Source organism: Schistocerca cancellata, chromosome 9 (genome assembly GCF_023864275.1).
Source record: "Schistocerca cancellata isolate TAMUIC-IGC-003103 chromosome 9, iqSchCanc2.1, whole genome shotgun sequence".
Taxonomy (NCBI): Eukaryota; Metazoa; Arthropoda; class Insecta; order Orthoptera; family Acrididae; genus Schistocerca; species Schistocerca cancellata.
In genome coordinates, this window is record NC_064634.1 from 92,398,606 (window position 1) to 92,416,754 (window position 18,149).

At 42.0% G+C, this 18,149-nt stretch overlaps 1 protein-coding gene across 1 annotated transcript in view; it reads left to right on the top strand.

Annotated features, from left to right (window-relative positions):
- Window positions 1-9,076, top strand: part of LOC126100500 (U-reduvitoxin-Pr21-like) — a 42,348-nt gene extending 33,272 nt beyond the window's left edge. The window contains exon 4 of the mRNA XM_049911111.1: window positions 8,353-9,076. Coding sequence (XP_049767068.1) covers window positions 8,353-8,468 — 116 coding nt within the window. The 3' untranslated portion in view covers window positions 8,469-9,076. The remainder of the gene's footprint in view (window positions 1-8,352) is intronic.
- The last annotated feature ends 9,073 nt before the right edge of the window (window positions 9,077-18,149 follow it).

The following is an 18,149-nucleotide window of genomic DNA, read 5'->3' on the forward strand; positions in this document are numbered from 1 at the left end:
AGCGTAAGGACTCTTTGCTGCTTCAGATCACGTTCAAATGTCATCGAATGGGTTTGAATGGTCCCTAGTGGTTCCACCCCGTAAAACAGAGCAAAATTGCGGTCGTACTACACTCCAAACGGGTTAGATCACTTTCAGTGGGACTGTAGCCCCGTGATGTCCGTCGAGAAGGGTTGAATAGCCCAGGAGGTTTCAACAGTGCCAAAAGTTGCCAAGAACGACACCCTTTTGCTTCGTTGCACTGCGAAATGTAGATTTCGACTGTGAAATGTGCGAGAATCGAAGTTCCAGGAAAGAGACAGCTTCATTGAGCCCCTTTATGTCACTAGCTGAGGCCTTTTCGTTTCAGTTCTGAGCAGCGGTGTGTCTGAAATCTTTACCTGGACCACACACAAGAAAATCGCGTGAATTCACCGCTGGGCCTTACGGTCCTCACCTCCATCAGGCAGGCATAAAAAAAAGAGATGAAATGTCGATACGAGGGGCCGTGAATACCTTCCTATCGTGAGACACATCCACGGTGTCGTTGTGTAGATTTGTAGCGGCATTTGGTCTCACTGTGACGTCGTTAACCAACTTTACGCGTCACAAGAGCCGGCCGAAGTGACCGTGCGGTTCTAGGCGCTGCAGTCTGGAACCGCGAGACCACTACGGTCGCAGGTTCGAATCCTGCCTCGGGCATGGATGTGTGTGACGTCCTTAGGTTAGTTAGGATAAACTAGTTCTAAGTTCTAGGGGACTAATGACCTCAGAAGTTGAGTCCCATAGTGCTCAAAGCCATTTGAACCATTTTTGAACGTCACAAGAACTGCTGCACCCTGGCCTTTACTCAGCACCTGTCGACACCTTGCTGCTTGAAGCGTCATCGAGCCAGCTGATGACGTCACAAGGCGCCACGCTTTTACATCTTTACAGAGGAAGTTTGTAGGCACCTTTGAGCCAAATTTCGAAGTTATGCGTCAGAATGGGAGACAATTACGGGTTTCGAAACAGTGATCCTTTAATTTTATTGCGCAGGGTTATTTACTATGGAAAGCTAATTAGTTAGTTACGTGTTCCATTGAACAATAGCACGGAAAGACCGTTATGATGGGGAACGTGTCAAATGCACAAGAAATTCTCACAGGAAACAAGGTGTTTTTTTACATTATAGTGTTATACCTAAATATTTCTATTATCTATCCCATTCCCTTAAATGGCACAAAATGCATATATTATATCCCCAGATTTATTTACTAATATTTAAGAATTCATGTATGGTATAGAAGGAGTTGCCAAGGAGGTATTATTTCAATTTGTTTTTGAAACTGTTACTGCTGTCTGTCAGACTTTTTATTTTATTTCATAGTTTATCAAAATGTTTTATAGCAGCATATTTTACCCCTTTCTCTGCCAAAGATAGGTTAAGTAAAAGATAGTGTAGGTCTTTCTTTTTTCCGGTATTGTAATCATGAATGTCGCTGTTGATTTTAAACTGGTCCATGTTGTTGAGAAAAAATTTCATTACTGAGTAAATGTACTGTGAAGCAGTTGCAAGAATTCCTAAACTTTTAAACAGATGCCTACAACATGTGCGACTATGAACCATACACATTATTCTTACTACTTTCTTTTGAGCCGTGAATACCTTTTGCCTAAGTGATGAGTTGCCCAAGAACATTATTCCATATGACATCAGAGAGTGGAAGTATGCAAAGTATGTTAGCTTACTAATTTCTACATCCTCAAAATTTTCAATTATTGTGATTGAAAAAGTTGCTGAACCTAGTCGCTTTAAGAGATCCAAAATATGAATTTTCCAATTAAGATTCTCATCTATACATACACCCAAAAACTTAGCATATGCTCTATCCTGGCAACTGACTTCTTTTGATGTGTTACATTTATTGAAGGAATTATACTTTTTGCAGCAGAAAATTGGATGTACTGTGTTTTTTCAAAGTTCAGAGGAAGCCCATTCGCAGAAAACCAGTTAATAACTTTTCCAAAGACCTTATTTGTATCGGACTTTCTTTCACTGGATTAATAATTATGCTTGTATCATCAGCAATATAGATTTAAGTGTCAGGAATTCATTTCTGAAAGTATTTGTATGGAGTGTAGCCATGTACGGAAGTGAAACATGGACGGTAAATAGTTTGGACAAGAAGAGAATAGAAGCTTTCGAAATGTGGTGCTACAGAAGAATGCTGAAGATTAGATGGGTAGATCACATAACTAATGAGGAAGTATTGAATAGGATTGGGGAGAAGAGAAGTTTGTGGTTCAACTTGACCAGAAGAAGGGATCGGTTGGTAGGACGTGTTCTGAGGCATCAAGGGATCACCAATTTAGTATTGGAGGGCAGCGTGGAGGGTAAAAATCGTAGGGGGAGACCAAGAGATGAATACACTAAGCAGATTCAGAAAGATGTAGGTTGCAGTGGGTACTGGGAGATGAAGAAGCTTGCACAGGATAGAGTAGCATGGAGAGCTGCATCAAACCAGTCTCAGGACTGAAGACCACAACAACAACATCATCAGCAAACAGTGTCACTTCAGCATCTTGTTTCACATAAGAAGGGAGGTCATTCACATAATCAAGAACAGGAGGGGACCCACGATCGAACCCTGTGGAACACATAATGTAATTTCACCCCAGTTAGATGAATTGGCAAACTCCTTTAAATCACTTGAAGCATATAAAGAGACTTTTTGCTTCCTGTTGTTGCTTGTTGAATGTTGTGGATTACAATAATAAATGGTCCCTCACTAGGGTAATGAGTGTACGAGAACAGATGCAGGAGTCCTGCACCGCTGCTCAGGCCCAGAGGAGCTGGTTTGCCATTCACTTCCTCCGACCTGTTATGAAGTGTCAAATGTGTTTCGGTGTCTTGTCGATGATCTGCATAAATACTTGTGCTTGTAGTGTTAGGTATGTGTTGTCACTGATGAAGGGAAGGGAGAAGGCTATGCTCGGTGCCGCCATATAGCCAGCTCCTCTCGGAGAGCACCCAGTGGCCCACAAAGCTTAACGTCCCCATCTGACGTGCCCTCATTTCGTGAAACACTGCGGAGAAGTTTGGAATTTAATCGAGCACTTTGGCACAAAGACTGGTGGTCAGAGACCTCTTCTCCCCTAGCATGCCAAAACTGGCAGCGAAAATCTCATCCCGCACCAGGATTCGAACCAGCTTACCTCCGAGTGAGCGCCACGCACAGGCGTGGGTTAGCGACTTCGGATATGGAGAGAGAGCTCACTATGGGGTGTAGAGAGTGATAAATAAGTATTCCGTATTTCGAGAGGTAATAGTAGAGACCGAAACAAGACAAAGATGCCCAGTAAACGCGGGCTCTGAAATGGACCAGGGGTAGTTCTTCGATCAGTAATCGAAATGTCCTCGGTGCCAGGTTCGAAACCCACCACCGCTTAAATTTTGATTAATAGGCAGCTTGGCGGCCGAAGACATCCGGCATAAGAAGTCACAATCATTCTTGTCAAAGAGGGTGGAAGAGTGGACAAAGGTTCAAGGCACTCTCTCGTCCTTGTGGTGGGAAACTACACTTAAAGGTGGCAGAATCAGCAATGGCCAACGGTATAAGGATGCAGAAGGCATGGGAAACCACTATGTTAAAGACATACAACGCATATCCACAGGACATGTGGCCTGTCATTAAAAAACTATCATGATGATCTCTCCACTGGCAAAAGATTCCGGAGTAGTCAACCATTCGGGTCTCCCGAAGGGGACCGCCAAGAAGGACGTGACAATGAGAAAAAGACTGAATAACCGACCCAAGGATAACGTTCTACGAGTCGGGGCATGCAGTGACAGAAGTTTAAATCTGGTAGGGAAGCTAGGAAACCTGATGGAAAGAAGAATTTCTGGTCAGATAAGTATAGGGTAATATCAGCAGCAGCAGAAAGCGGTATAACGGGAGTGGGACTCGCTATGAATAGGGAGGTAGGCCACAGAGTACGTTGCAGTAAACAGTTCAGTGATAGCGTTGTTCTTATCAGAATCGACAGCAAGCCAACACCGACAACGGTAGTTTAGCTACACATCCCGGCGTCGCAAGCTGAAGATGAGGAGACAGGGAAGGTATATGAATATATTAAAAGGATAATACAGTATGTAAAAGGAGATGAAAATCTAATAGTCATGGGGGACAGGAACGCAGTTGTAGGGGAAGGAACGGTAGAAAAGATTACAGGATAATATGAACGTGGAGCAATCAATGAGAGAGGAGATTAATTGAGTTCTGTAGTAAATTTCAGCTAGTTATAGCGAATATTCTGTTCGAGCACCACAAGAGGAGGAGGTATACTTGGAAAAGGCCGGGTCATACCTGAAGATTTCAGATTACATCATGGTCAGGCAGAGATTCCGAAATCATATACTGGACTGAAAGGCGAACCAAGGAGCGGATATAGTATCAGTTCACGATGTAGTAGTGATGAAGAGTAGGCTGAAGTTTAAGAGACTAGTCAGGAAGGATCAATGGGCAAAGAAGTGGGATACAGAAGTACTAAGAAAAGCAATAGACACGGCAATGACGAATGGTTCATGCAGTACACCTGAGTAGGAATGGACATCTCTAAAAAGAGCACTCACAAAAGTTGGAAAGGAAAACATAGGTACAAAGAAGGTAACCGCAAAGAAACCATGGTAACAGAAGAAATACACTAAAGAGGCAAAGAAACTGGTACGCTTACCTAATATCGTATAGGGCCCCGCGAGCACGCAGAAGTGCTGCAACACGACGTGGCATGGACTCGACAAATGTCTAAAGTTGTGTTGGAGGGAATTCACACCATGAATCCTGCAGGGATGTCCATAAATCCGTAAGAGTACGAAGCGGGTGGAGATCTCTTCTAAACAGCACGCTGTAAGGCATCACAGATATGCTCAATAATAATCATATCTGAGGATTTTGATGGCCAGCGGAAATGTTTAAACTCAGAATAGAGTTCCGGGAGCCACTCTGCAGCAATTCCGGACGTGTGCGGTGTCGCATTGTCCTGCTGGAATTGAAAAAGTCCGTCGGAATTCACTATGGACGTGAATGGGTGTAGATAATCAGACAGGATGATTACATACGTGTTACCTGTTAGGATCGTATCTAGACGTATCAGGGGTTCTATACCACCCCAATTGCAAACGCTCCACTCCATTACAGAGCCTCCACCAGCTTGAACAGTCCCCTGCAGACATGCAGGATCCTTGGATTCTTGAGATTGTCTGCATACCCGTACATATCCATCCGATCGATACAATTTGAAAATAGACCGCGCAACATGTCTCCAGTCATTAACAGTCCAAGGTCGGTGTTGACGGGCCCAGGTGAGGCGTAAAGCTTTGTGTCGTGCAGTCATCAAGGGTACACGCGTGGGTCTTCGGCTTCGAAAGCCAATATCGATGATGTTTCGTTGAAATGTTCGCGCCCTGACTCTTATTGATGGCCCAGCACTGAAATCTGCAGCAATTTGCGGAAGGGTTGCATTTCTGTCACGTTGAACGATTCTCTTCAGAATTCGTTGGTCTCGTTCTTTCAGGATATTTTTCCGGCCGCAGTGGTCGGAGATTTGATGTTTTAGCGGATTCCCAATATTCACGGTACACTCGTGAAACGATCGTATGGGATAATCCCTACTTCATCAAGACCTCGGAGATGCTATGTCGTCTCGTTCGTGCGCCTATTGTAACACCAAGCTGAAACGCACTTACAGCTTGATAACCTGCCGTTGTAGCAGCGGTAACCGATCTAACGACTGCGCCATACACATGTTGTCTTACATACGCGTTGCAGACCGCAGCGCCGTATTCTGAAGGTTTACATATCTCTGTATTTCAATACGCATGCCTTTACCAGTTTCTTTGACACTTCAGTGTACTCAGTTGATAGACGAAAAGATACGAGTGATACGATTCGCTGATGACATTACTATCCTGAGGGAAAGTGAAGAAGAGTTACAAGATCTGCTGAATGGAATAAACAGTCTAATGAGTACAGAATGTGGATTGGGAGTAAATCGAAGAAAGACGTAATTAATTAGAAGTAGCAGAAATGAGCACAGCGAGACATTTAACACCAGGATTGGTGGTCACCGAAGTAGACGAAGTTAAGGAATTCTGCTACCTAGGCAGTAAAATATCCAATGATGGACAGAGCAAGGAGGACATCAAAAGCAGACTAGCCCTAGCAAAAAGGACATTCCTGGCCAAGAGAAGTCTACTACTATCAAACATAGGCGTTGACTCGAGAAAGAAATTTCTAAGAATTGTATGGATGAGAAACATGACTGTTGGAAAAGCAGAACAGAAGAGAATCGAAGCATTTGAGATGTGATGCTACAGACGAATATTGGAAATTAGGAGGACTGATAAGGTGAAGAACGATGAGGTTCTCCGCATATACGGAGAGAAAATGAATACGTAGAAAACATGACAAGGAGAAGGGACAGGTTAATAAGATAGCTATTAAGACATCAGGGAATAATTTCCATGGTGCTAGAGGGAGCTGTAGAGGGCAAAAGCTGTAGAGTGAGACAGAGATTGGAATAAATCCAGCAAGTAATTGAGGACGTAGGTTGCAAGTGCTACTCTGAGATGAAGAAGTTGGCACAGAAGAATAAATCGTTTCGGGTCGCATCAAACCAGTGAGCAGACTGGTGACTCAAAAACAAAAAATGCATAGCTTAAGGCCATGTTCTCATTCAAAATGATCGAAAATTGGAATTTTTTTTCATTTTTGGAAGATATATGTGTCTAGAATGTCAGTACGATACGGTTTCTTAATCCGTGCCTTACAAATGTTTCTACAGCCCATTGTTCGAAGCAATGTGATGGCCGCGGGTGGACGCTCTCAGCCTGAGACTTCCGAGTCAGGCAGAAAACTTGTCGTGCCATGACGCACATTCACAAAATAATTTATGTAGATCAGCCAGATCGGATTTTTCCAACAAAAACAACGAGAAAATTGTACTCCAGCAACAATTCGAGTTAGATGAGGCGTTGATATATGGTCCTGGAATTACAGACTAAACTTAAGTAATGTGGGTCAAATTTTGGTTTAACCGTTTCGAATTTTCAAATTCTAACTTCAGATTTGTGTTCAGCCACATCAAAAATACATAGGAAAATTTAGTTTTTATGCAAATTGAACTAATAATACATATGAAAGTTTTCCCTAAACTTTAAGCACGTTTTTTCTCGAGAAGCTATAAAATAAAACCGGTGTTAACTTTTCTTGGGAGCTTATACCTATAATACATGTAAATTGTTAATACGAGGGTTGGAACTTTAATAGTGGCAACTATTTATTTACAGCTCGTACAAAATAGATACGTGTTTCAAAGTTTTACTGACCTTCAGAGTAGTCACCAGCATTGTGTATAACCCGTTGCCAGCGATGTGGAAGTCGTAGGATACTCTTAGCAGTGCCAGTTGTGTTGACAGTTCGAGCGGCGTGGTGTGTTGCCCGTCGAATTTGTAGCAGTTCTGAAGCGAATGCCGCGAAGTGTTTCCTTCAGTTTAGAAATCGAGTTGAACTCACGAGGCCTTAAGTCAGGGGAGTGCAGTAGGTGGTATAGCACTTAGTAGCCCCATCAGTCAAACAAATCAGTAGCAGCTTGCACTGTATATGCTTGAGCATTGCCCTGCAGAAAGTGTCATAAATTCTGTCTTTATGCTATTCAGTTTTGGAACACAACCTACGACCAGCTTAGAGACAGAAGTGACAACAATTTCTGCAGGACGTGACCATCATTTTGAAGGACAATGCTCAAGCACGTACAGTGCAACCATTTACTGAATACGCCAGCCGCGGTGGCCAAGCGGTTCTAGGCGCTTCAGTCAGGAACCGCGCGAATGCTACGGTCGCAGGTTCGAATCCTGCCTCGGGCATGGATGTGAATGATGTCCTTAGGTTATTTAGGTTTAAGTAGTTCTGTTATTTAGGTTTAAGTAGTTCTAAGTTCTAGGGGACTGATGACCTCAGAAGTTAAGTCCCATAGTGCTCAGAGCCATTTGAACCATTTTAATCAGGTGTTTCAGACTAACGGAATAATATGTTGTCGTTTGTTTACTGATTTGCTTGCTGCTTTCTACTGGTCGCTTATAACACAAAATAGCTTATAACATAAGAAACGTTTTTGACACTAATGACGATTAACATGTTCTCGTAGCTGTGAATGTACGCATTTTAGAACACACATTTGTTAGTTGTTTTGGTCCATACTACCACCGCTCGAAATATAGTATATTTCAAACACACTGTAAATAGGTTCTGTGACATTATCACTGACTGAACAAGTTGTGAACGAGCTCAAAAAAGGACACTGCAGTAATGGAAACTGTTTTCTGTCTTCCAGAAGTGTCCTGCACCCCCGGGGCGACGTACAAGGAGGGGTGTAACATCTGTCGCTGCCGGTCAGATGGAAAGTCCGGAGCCTGCACAAGAAAGACCTGCCCAGTGGACTCCAACTGAGGACACCCCTCAACATTCAACATTTTGTAATAACACAGTTTGAAGAAACATGTATAACATCTCATTTATAGCCTCTTCACTCATGAGATAAAAAAAAAGTAGCAAGAAATTTTTCATTTCATATTTTCCAGCAAACCAATAAATAAGCATGACACAAATGCAAATGAAATAATTTGATGATAATTCACTACGGCATTAATGGAGGTCCACGTGTGTGGACTTCCGGTCTTATTTATCGTGAAAACGTACTAGTCTTTGCTTTCTATTTTCTTTCACCTTTATTTAATAAGAACATTTTATTCAGCATTATACATATTTTATTTGAAGCAGTAAACTGTATTTGTTAATGCACACGGAAAATAGGATTCTTAATGTTAACGTTTTAACTATATGATTTCCAACACAAGTTTCTGTTCATGTTCTAAAGCAGATTCATATATACAAGAAAATAATAATTATACAACAATTTTGGCAAGTAGTAATTTGCCACTGCCGATACATAAATCTTTAGGTTTTATGATAAGCTTCGAGACAGTTATCCGACAAATGTGGACTGTACTTATGCAGTGAGAAAACATTGTATAAATAAATTCCACTTTTGACGCACATGTCTCTCATCTTGGAATTGCAGCCATATTTTGTTTACTTTGAGGCATTCCTTTCTCAATCAAATTTGGAGTTTCGGCCAACTTCGTGAAACCTAGCTTCTGAAACTGACTGTATCAGAGTTCTTCTCTGCTTTTTACTCACAAATTCTTCATCATCTACATCGTCGCTATCAGAAGAAATCACTGTACTCGGAAGTTTTCTTACCCAACCTACTGGCAAGATATATTGACTTTATTATTATTTACCTGTCAGTTTCATCAAGCTCAGCAGGACAACCTTCAGCGAAAAGAGAGAACTCATCATCTTCCCTTTCAGATAATTCCGCATTGCTGTCAGTAAGATGAGCTTGCTGAAACAATGATTGTTTCAGTATTTCATTATGGGAGGCCAAAGTGACATTAGCTTATACGTATTATGACCTGAGGTCCGTGTATGAGAACGTTCGGGAAATGGGTTATTTCGTAGTAGCAAACACAGTTTATACAAATCTGAACTAATTCTCTACACCTAGAACAAATAGCGAACGTTAGGTGAAAAGCACAGATTCTCAGTCTGATAGTTGGGCATAATAACTATTTACATACCTTTTCGATTTGTGGAGGTAACCATTACCTGTTAGACCAGCTATTAACTAACGCACAAATCGTTCCTTGCACCGTGTTGAGCCCTGGTTTTATAATTAAGAAATAGAAGGTCCACGTTCAAGGAAAAACACGCTAATTTGCGAAGAAAAAGAATAACGAACTGAGGTCCATATCTACGGACAGAGGGAACGAAGAAGATAACATCATTATAAACTGGCAACACGCTGGATATAAACACCTATCTGTCATTAAATTTATGTTGCTTGTCTACATTTTTCCTTGGTATGGGGGACTTTTAATCAAGTTGAACTGAACGAATCTTGAGTTTATAGTATTTGTGACCTGTGTCTTCTCATAACCGCAACATAAAACTTGCCTCATGCTAAATGTGTTGCATAAAATGTTCTTCTTGTACGGAGAATAACAAATAACGTACGCCGCCGATTATACAAGTTAGTGCAGAAAACGATTTTACGTCGTGTGCGGTTTTTTGTTTCAGATGTAGCATTTCTATCGCTTCCGATTGTAATGCCTCCTTCCTAATACGCCTACTGGATGGCGATATAACTGACCATCATCGCATACGCATAATGAAATATTACATTGAGCAAGGCTATCGTTACCGAAGGAAAATAACACCGGTTAGTTTGAGAAAAGTGTACAACAGACTCTTCTGAAAGGAGGATCTATTCTAAACTTAAGCTAAATACTGATGATAATTTTTAAATGGGTGGAATATGATCGCCAGCCCTCTAGGGCAATGAATCTCCAGAATCTTAAGAAAGGTAATGGCAAAGAAATTTCAGCAAATAATCACTGGCGTGGCAACAGAAGGTTTTCAAGCTTTTCCACAGCACAACAGTTCACGAGAAAATAAATGAATCAGAATGCACTGAATTTGCAGTTACCTATTCTAAAATACGAGGGTAATCCCAAAAGTAAGGTCTCCTATTTTTTATAAGTACATAGACCTGTTTATTTCTACAATGGTTTACATCAGTTTACAGCTTGAACATTTAGCTATTTTTCAACATAATCACCATTTCTGTCCATGCATTTTTGTAGACGCTGTGGCAGTTTTTGTATGCCCATGTCATACCAGCTCGCCGCCATGCTGTTCAGAAAGTTATGAACCTCTTCTTTCACCTCATCGTCGGAGCTGAATCACTTTCCTGCCAAATGTTTTTTTTTTTTTTTAACTTAGGGAACGGGTGATAGTCAATGGGCGCCAAGTCAAGACAATAGGGTGGGTGGGTGATTATGTTCCACTGAAACTGTTGCAGGAGAGCAGCTGTTTGCTGAGCGATGTGTGGGCGAGCGTTGTCATGGAGAATGTGTACGCCCTTGCTCAACATTCCTCTTCTCCGGTTATGAATTGCCCGTTTGAGTTTTTTCGGAGTCTCACAGTACCTGTCAGCGTTAATTGTGGTCCCAGTGGGCATAAAGTCGACGAACAATACACCTTTCCATTTCCAACAAAAATAAAAAAACCGTTGCCATGACTTTACCGACGTGTTTGAATTTCCGAGGCTTTGGCAAGGAAGGATGCCGCCAATGGCGTGATTGTTGCTGGGTCTCAAGTATAAAGTGGTATGCCCAGGTTTCGCCATCTGTGACAACTGAGTCCAAAACGTTGTCGTGTTCGGATGCAAGGCGGTGAAGAAATGCGCGGGAAGCATCAACTCGTTGCCGCATGTGGTCCTCAGTCAGCATGCGTGGGACCCATCTTGCGCACACCTTCCGGTAGTTGAATGTTTCCGTTAAAATTCTGTGAGCGGTGCTTCGGGAAACCTCAGGAACCAACGTGCAGAGATCATCCAGGGTGATCCGCCGATCTTCACGCATCCTTTGCTCAACCTTCAACACTGTCTCCTCAAAAATTGACGGTCTCTCCCTCCTTTGATCGTCGTGAATTTCGGTCCGACCAGCTGAAAACTCTCTACACCACGTAAGAACATTTTTGACATCCATGCACGACTCACCATACACTTCCGTCAATTGGCGATGGATTTCAATCGGCGCAGTGCCCTTTGCGTTCAGAAACCGAATAACTGCGCGCAATACGCACTTGGCGTAACATCCAGCAGGAGCTCCATTCTCAACGGCTGCCAAGCCAAGACTGAGCGCCTCAGCACGACGTGCGCACGTTTACACACAGCGCGTGAAGCACTCTTCATAACAGTGTGACCAACTGACACACAAACAGAGTTCTGTACTTGTAAAAAGAATAGGATACCTTACTTTTGGGATTACCCTCGTACTAGATTTTGAAAGTAAAGTTAAATGGATTTACTGGTTAAATAAATGACTGGCTTAACCTAAACTTTGTCATCAAACAACGACTTTCAGTAACCTAAGTGTAACGTAATGCAAAGGTTAGAAAAAGGCAAGCAATTTACTTTTAATTTTTGAAAGATTGAGTTGAGTTTACTTTAAGCAAGTGAGCACCTGATTTTACTTTTAAGATAACAACAATAAGATGCATACCAAGCCATCAGAAGTCACTTGCTAAACTAAATACAGAATAAATGATATTGCGCACTGTTAATTTGTGCTGTATCTGTAGTTATTACTTTTTCCAGAGAAATTCTACGTTACTTTAAGTAAATGAAGTTAATACTAAAATTTGCAAATTAGTTTTGCCTCTGTTATGCAATACAAGAATGGACAGTTACTGAGGCAGAAAATTTAGACTGAAACTGGTCATTAGCAAACACACAAAACTGGCAGTAAATAGTTAATCAATTTTCATAGATCAATACTGCGCAAGCCACCTGACGGTGTGTGGCGTAGGGTACCTTAACACTCTCTGTACCAGGCCTATTTTATGCACCCGTCCCTAGAAACCGGGCAATTTTACCAATATTAAAAAAATTACTGCATCAAATCTACTGTTTGGATTGTGGCAAATTTGGTACCATCTTGAAGCTGCACATTTCTACTTTAATTCTGAGTGAAAGAAACTACTTTACAATGCACAGCTTTAAGGTACAGTTATAGAAATCACTTAGATGTTTTAAGAATTTAGAAAAAGTCATACGAATAAGGGAATACAATTGTGATTTATTTTTAACCAAAATTGTGGCACTACATTACATGTTTCTGATAGTATACAGTATTACATATAAATTTCACACAGAATCATATTGTTTTTTAGTGTGGAAAATTTTAAAGCAAGGTTCCAGGCAGAGTGCAACGCCACACTGTTCACATTCGTATCGTGTCTCTTTGCGAGAAGCCTTGCCACTCTGTTTCTTGCTCCTGGAACTGCACACGTGACACACACGAGCAGCATACTTCTTAGTAGTTGCAGGTATGTGCTGCAAAAAATGTCTCTTTGTTAGCCGACCTACAGTTCCTTCATTTCTTGGAATGAATTCAAGTGTGTCGTCTTCAACAAGCTGAACTGCAAGCACTGTTATAAAGTCTGTTATTGTAATTTTCTTCCTGTGCACTGCATTGTACAGCCAAAATGCATTTGATACTCCCATAAGCAGCAAATGGAAATATAATTTTCGCCACCATTTCACAGTTCTGTGCTGGAACGGATTGTACTGCAGGCGTTGGTCTCCAATATCCACTCCAATTTTATTGAGGTTGTAATCAAGTACCTGAAGTGGTTTCAATACTACAGACCCATTTCTCTTAGTATGCGTACCAAATGTTGCTTGATGCCTTGTAGACAATGTATACACATCTCTCTTATCTTTCCACTTCATTGCCAATACATTATCTTTACGCCGAAAAGACATTTCGCCCTTTTTCAGCTTAGCAGATACTAAATCTTTAGGCAATCCTTTCCTGGATTTGTTCACAGTACCAACAGCTCCAGTGCCTTTCTCTGCCAGTTGCTGAAATAGCTCTGGACTGGAATAAAATCGATCTAAATACACAGTGTGGCCTTTGTTCAGCAAGCTGCTGTCAGACAACAATCGCAAAATAACCGCAGACGAAGAATTGTCAACAATATGCTTACCAGCATAAACTTCAAAATTTACAACATAGCCACTACTGGCTTCAGCAACAGCATATACTTTCAGTCCATACTTATGAGGCTTATTTTGCATGTAAACACGGAAACTCACACGACCTCGAAATGGGCAAATTCCTTCATCAATTGTCACTTTTTCTGAGGGACGATATGCCTGGATACATCGCTCCTTCAAATTATTATAATATGGCAAAACTTTGTAAAGTGGATGAAATCCATCTTCGCCTGGTTTTTTCTGATTTGAATTGTCAACAAGATGCAAGCATGACAGTATCTGAGTGAAACGCAAACGGCTCATGACATGGGGACAAAAGTTACAACTAAGAACAGGATTAGTGCTCCAATGGTCCGCAATTTTGGGCTTTTTCGAAACACACATGTGGAAAATAATACCCAAGAAACGCCTCATCTCACTTATAGTCACTGGCTTCCACGAACTCAAAACTGAATGGGGCTTCAGATTATTTCCTCTTCTTTTCTTCTGTATTGTCTGTGATGCATACAAATTTGTCTGTCTCTTGAGTTCATTTACGTCACTGTCAGTAAGGAACACTTTACTGCAATCCAGTACAGAACTCGACTCATCAATATCCACTAGTATCTGCCTGGGTGTCGTGTTGACAGGCAGAGGTCGGTAGGTGTCAACTGCAGTCCACTCACTGTCTTTCGGATACGGCACAGCTGCTGGATTTGAAGCAACACCTTCAACATCATTCTCGTCTTCATCTGAAGACAAACTGTCATCAATCTCGTCTTCTAAAAAGAATATCACATTATGTGTAACTACATACATCGTTTACACATGTTCAACAGATATGTGCGTACTGCACAATTACGTGGAAAATTCGGAAATACGTACCTTCAAACACACCATTGCATTCAGAATCGTCTGAATCACTCTCTACATTATCCAGAGTGTCGCTATGATTGATCAAATCCGCAATTTCTGCGTCTGATAAACCGCGCCGAAACATGATGACAAACAACTGAATGATATACAGACTGAGAACGCAAAGATAAGTTTTAACATGAATTACAGCGCTGCCGTGACATCTATGGACGCATTTTGTTAATAAACATCTGAAAAACGTATAGCGCTGGCCAAACCCGTAGAAATAACGTTGCAGTGTTTTGAATGAAATTAAATGTAGCGGCCCGTAAATTTTACGGGCTTGGTGATTTTCGCGCGATCCCAGGCCCGTAAATTTTACGGGCTTGGCGCTTAGAGTGTTAAGTTCCTCTATCGGTTCTCCCTTCTATTCCAGTCTCGTATTGTTCGTGGAAAGAAGGATTGTCGGTATGCCTCTGTGTGGGCTCTAATCTCTCTGATTTTATCGTCATGGTCTCTTCGCGAGATATAGGTAGGAGGGAGCAATATCCTGCTTGACTCCTCGGTGAAGGTATGTTCTCGAAACTTTGACAAAAGCCCGTACCGAGCTATTGAGCGTCTCTCCTGCAGAGTCTTCCACTGGAGTTTATCTATCATCTCCGTAACGCTTTCGCGATTACTAAATGATCCTGTAACGAAGCGCGCTGCACTCCGTTGGATCTTCTCTATCTCTTCTGTCAACCCTATCTGGTACGGATCCCACACTGCTGAGGAGTAATCAAGCAGTAGGCGAACATGCGTACTGTAACCTACTTCCTTTGTTTTCGAATTGCATTTCCTTAGGATTCTTCCAATGAATCTCAGTCTGGCATCTGCTTTACCGACGATCAACTTTATATGATCATTCCATTTTAAATCACTCCTAAATCTCCGAGATAATTTATGGAATTAACTGCTTCCAGTTGCTGACCTGCTATATTGTAGCTAAATGATAAAGGATCTTTCTTACTATGTATTCGCAGCACATTACACTTGTCTATATTGAGATTCAATTGCCATTCCCTGCACCATGCGTCAATTCGCTGCAGAGCCTCCTGCATTTCAGTACAATTTTCCATTGTTACAACATCTCAATATACCACAGCATCACCCGCATAAAGCCTCAGTGAAGTTCTGATGTCACCCACAAAGTCATTTATGTATATTGTGAATAGCAACGGTCCTACGACACTCCCCTGCGGCACATCTGAAATCACTCTTACTTCGCAAGACTTCTCTCCATTGAGAATGACATGCTGCGTTCTTACGACACTCGGTGATTGTATTTAGGAAAAGGGATAACGTCTGAGGACAATGACAACACAGGTGCTCCACAAGTTTTCACTATAGCAAGTTATTAGTCAGGTTAGTCATACTTTGTGATAAAATTGCAAGTGGGTAAATCCTTTACATTCCTATATCTGTCATTTAACAGTCTTACGACGTTTTAGCTGTGCAGAAGACAAAGAATGTAGCCGACAACAGTGCTGAACTGCCGTTGTTGTTGCTGCTGCAGTTTGATAACTCTGAATCGCCTCGAGAGCCAAGGATAATCATGGGACAGGCAGTGGTTAGAACTGCAGCTTCCTCCTCCTGTCAGCTCCTACCGTGCTCTCAACATTCGCGGGTTAACGAATCAGGTGTGCCTACACTGGCGCGAGCATAGCTGCACACCGCATCGGCGAGAGCGCCCAACAAACACTTCCGTACTCTCTCATGACCCAAGCCGCTCTGCCTCCTCTCTGCTCGCAACGCGACAGTCTCCATACGCAAGGATAAACAACGGCACAGCTACTGCCTTTTCTTCGTTGCTATCGATGCATTAAGTAAAGTTCCCTTGGCTATTATCCAGCAATTTACAATATTTTCATTATAATAACAATCAGTCACATACAGTCATAAATAAATACACTGTTACATCGATCACTTATTAAATATAGTTTCTGTATTACAGCTTACAGCTTCAGAATCAGATTTACAGTACACGTTATCAACGGATACTAAAAGCAGAAATTTTTTGGATTGTGCAGAAAGTACACTACTGGCCATTAAAAGTGCTACACCAAGAAGAAATGCATATGATAAACGGGTATTCACTGGACAAATATACTAGAACTGACATGTCATTACATTTTCACGCAATTTGGGTGCATAGATCCTGAGAAATCAGTACCCAGGAAAACCACCTCTGCCCGTAAAAACGGCCTTGATACGCCTGGGCATTGAGTCAAACAGAGCTTGGATGGCATGTACAGGTACAGCAGCTCATGCAGCTTCAACACGATACCACAGTTCATCAAGAGTAGTGACTGGCGTATTGTGACGAGCCAGTTGCTCGGCCACCATTGACCAGACGTTTTCATTTGGTGAGAGATCCTGAGAATGTGCTGGCCAGGGCAGCAATCGAACATTTTCTCTATCCCGAAAGGCCCGTACAGGACCTGCAACATTCGGTCGTGCATTATCCTGCTGAAATATAGGGTTTCGCAGGGATCGAGTGAAGGGTAGGGTCACGGATCGTAACACATCTGAATTGTAACGTACACCTTGAAGATAAATGAATAGACACTTTGTCGAGTATCAGAGGTATGTGAGAATAAGATTAACGTACCAAGACCAAAGGAACTTCAGATTGTCACTTGTAAATAGCATCCAGAACCAAATTAAGTTATTTTTATGCTTGTTATTATTTTAATAAATGTGTGTGAAAATTAATCAAGTTCTGTTTAAAGTTGGTCACCGTCAATCTGCTACTCCAAGCGTGCTAGTAGCATTTCTATCGTCTGACCTAACGGCAGAAGATAAACACGCCACGATAAGACCACGAGACATACTGCTCACACTCGCCTACTTCGTTAGAGCGACAAGTCAAATAATCTGATGGTGTGTGTACCGAAGGTCTTACAGTACGCACACCACACTTTATTAAAATAAAAGTATTTACACATGTATTTGCATTGGCAGAATAACAATAATTATTTATTTAGACGAGTAATAGTGAAGTGTCTTTTGTTTGGCGAAGCTGCCACGTTTCCTCGCGGCAGTGTCACGCCACCGCCTCAGGAGCAGTGGGTCAGTAGGCGTCGCCTCAGGCTGATGTTCCACGTAGCATATGGCAGCCTCGAGAGCAGCGTAGCCATCAGTGTGACTCATCATCGGTGCAGCCTCTGCCTCGTCACCCTCGTCACTCTTACACTGCGATGGAATGTTAACCATGTCAATTATAGAAGAGTCTGTCACTTCCAACTGTTCGTCCGAATTTAACCACTCGCCTACTACCACCTCTTCTGTCTCTTCACACCCTGGCAATCTTCTGATTAAATTACACAATGGTTGATCGTCCTCATCTGCTAAATCTTCAGTTTCTGTGTCTGGCATACTTTCCTGTAGAATTGTGTCTGACTATATTTCGCTCCAATATTCGCTAATCCAGTACACGATGTCCTTCAAAGTCACTTTTTTCAAAGCTCCTACAATGCTTTCGTTGTCTTCGGAATGCAGGATTGACTGTAGCAATCGCCGTCGATACTATTTTTTAGACATTCCAGGACGCTCTGATCCATGGGCTGAATGAGACAGGTAACGTCTGGTGGGAAGAACAAGGCGCGGTTACCATCGCACTGCGGTTC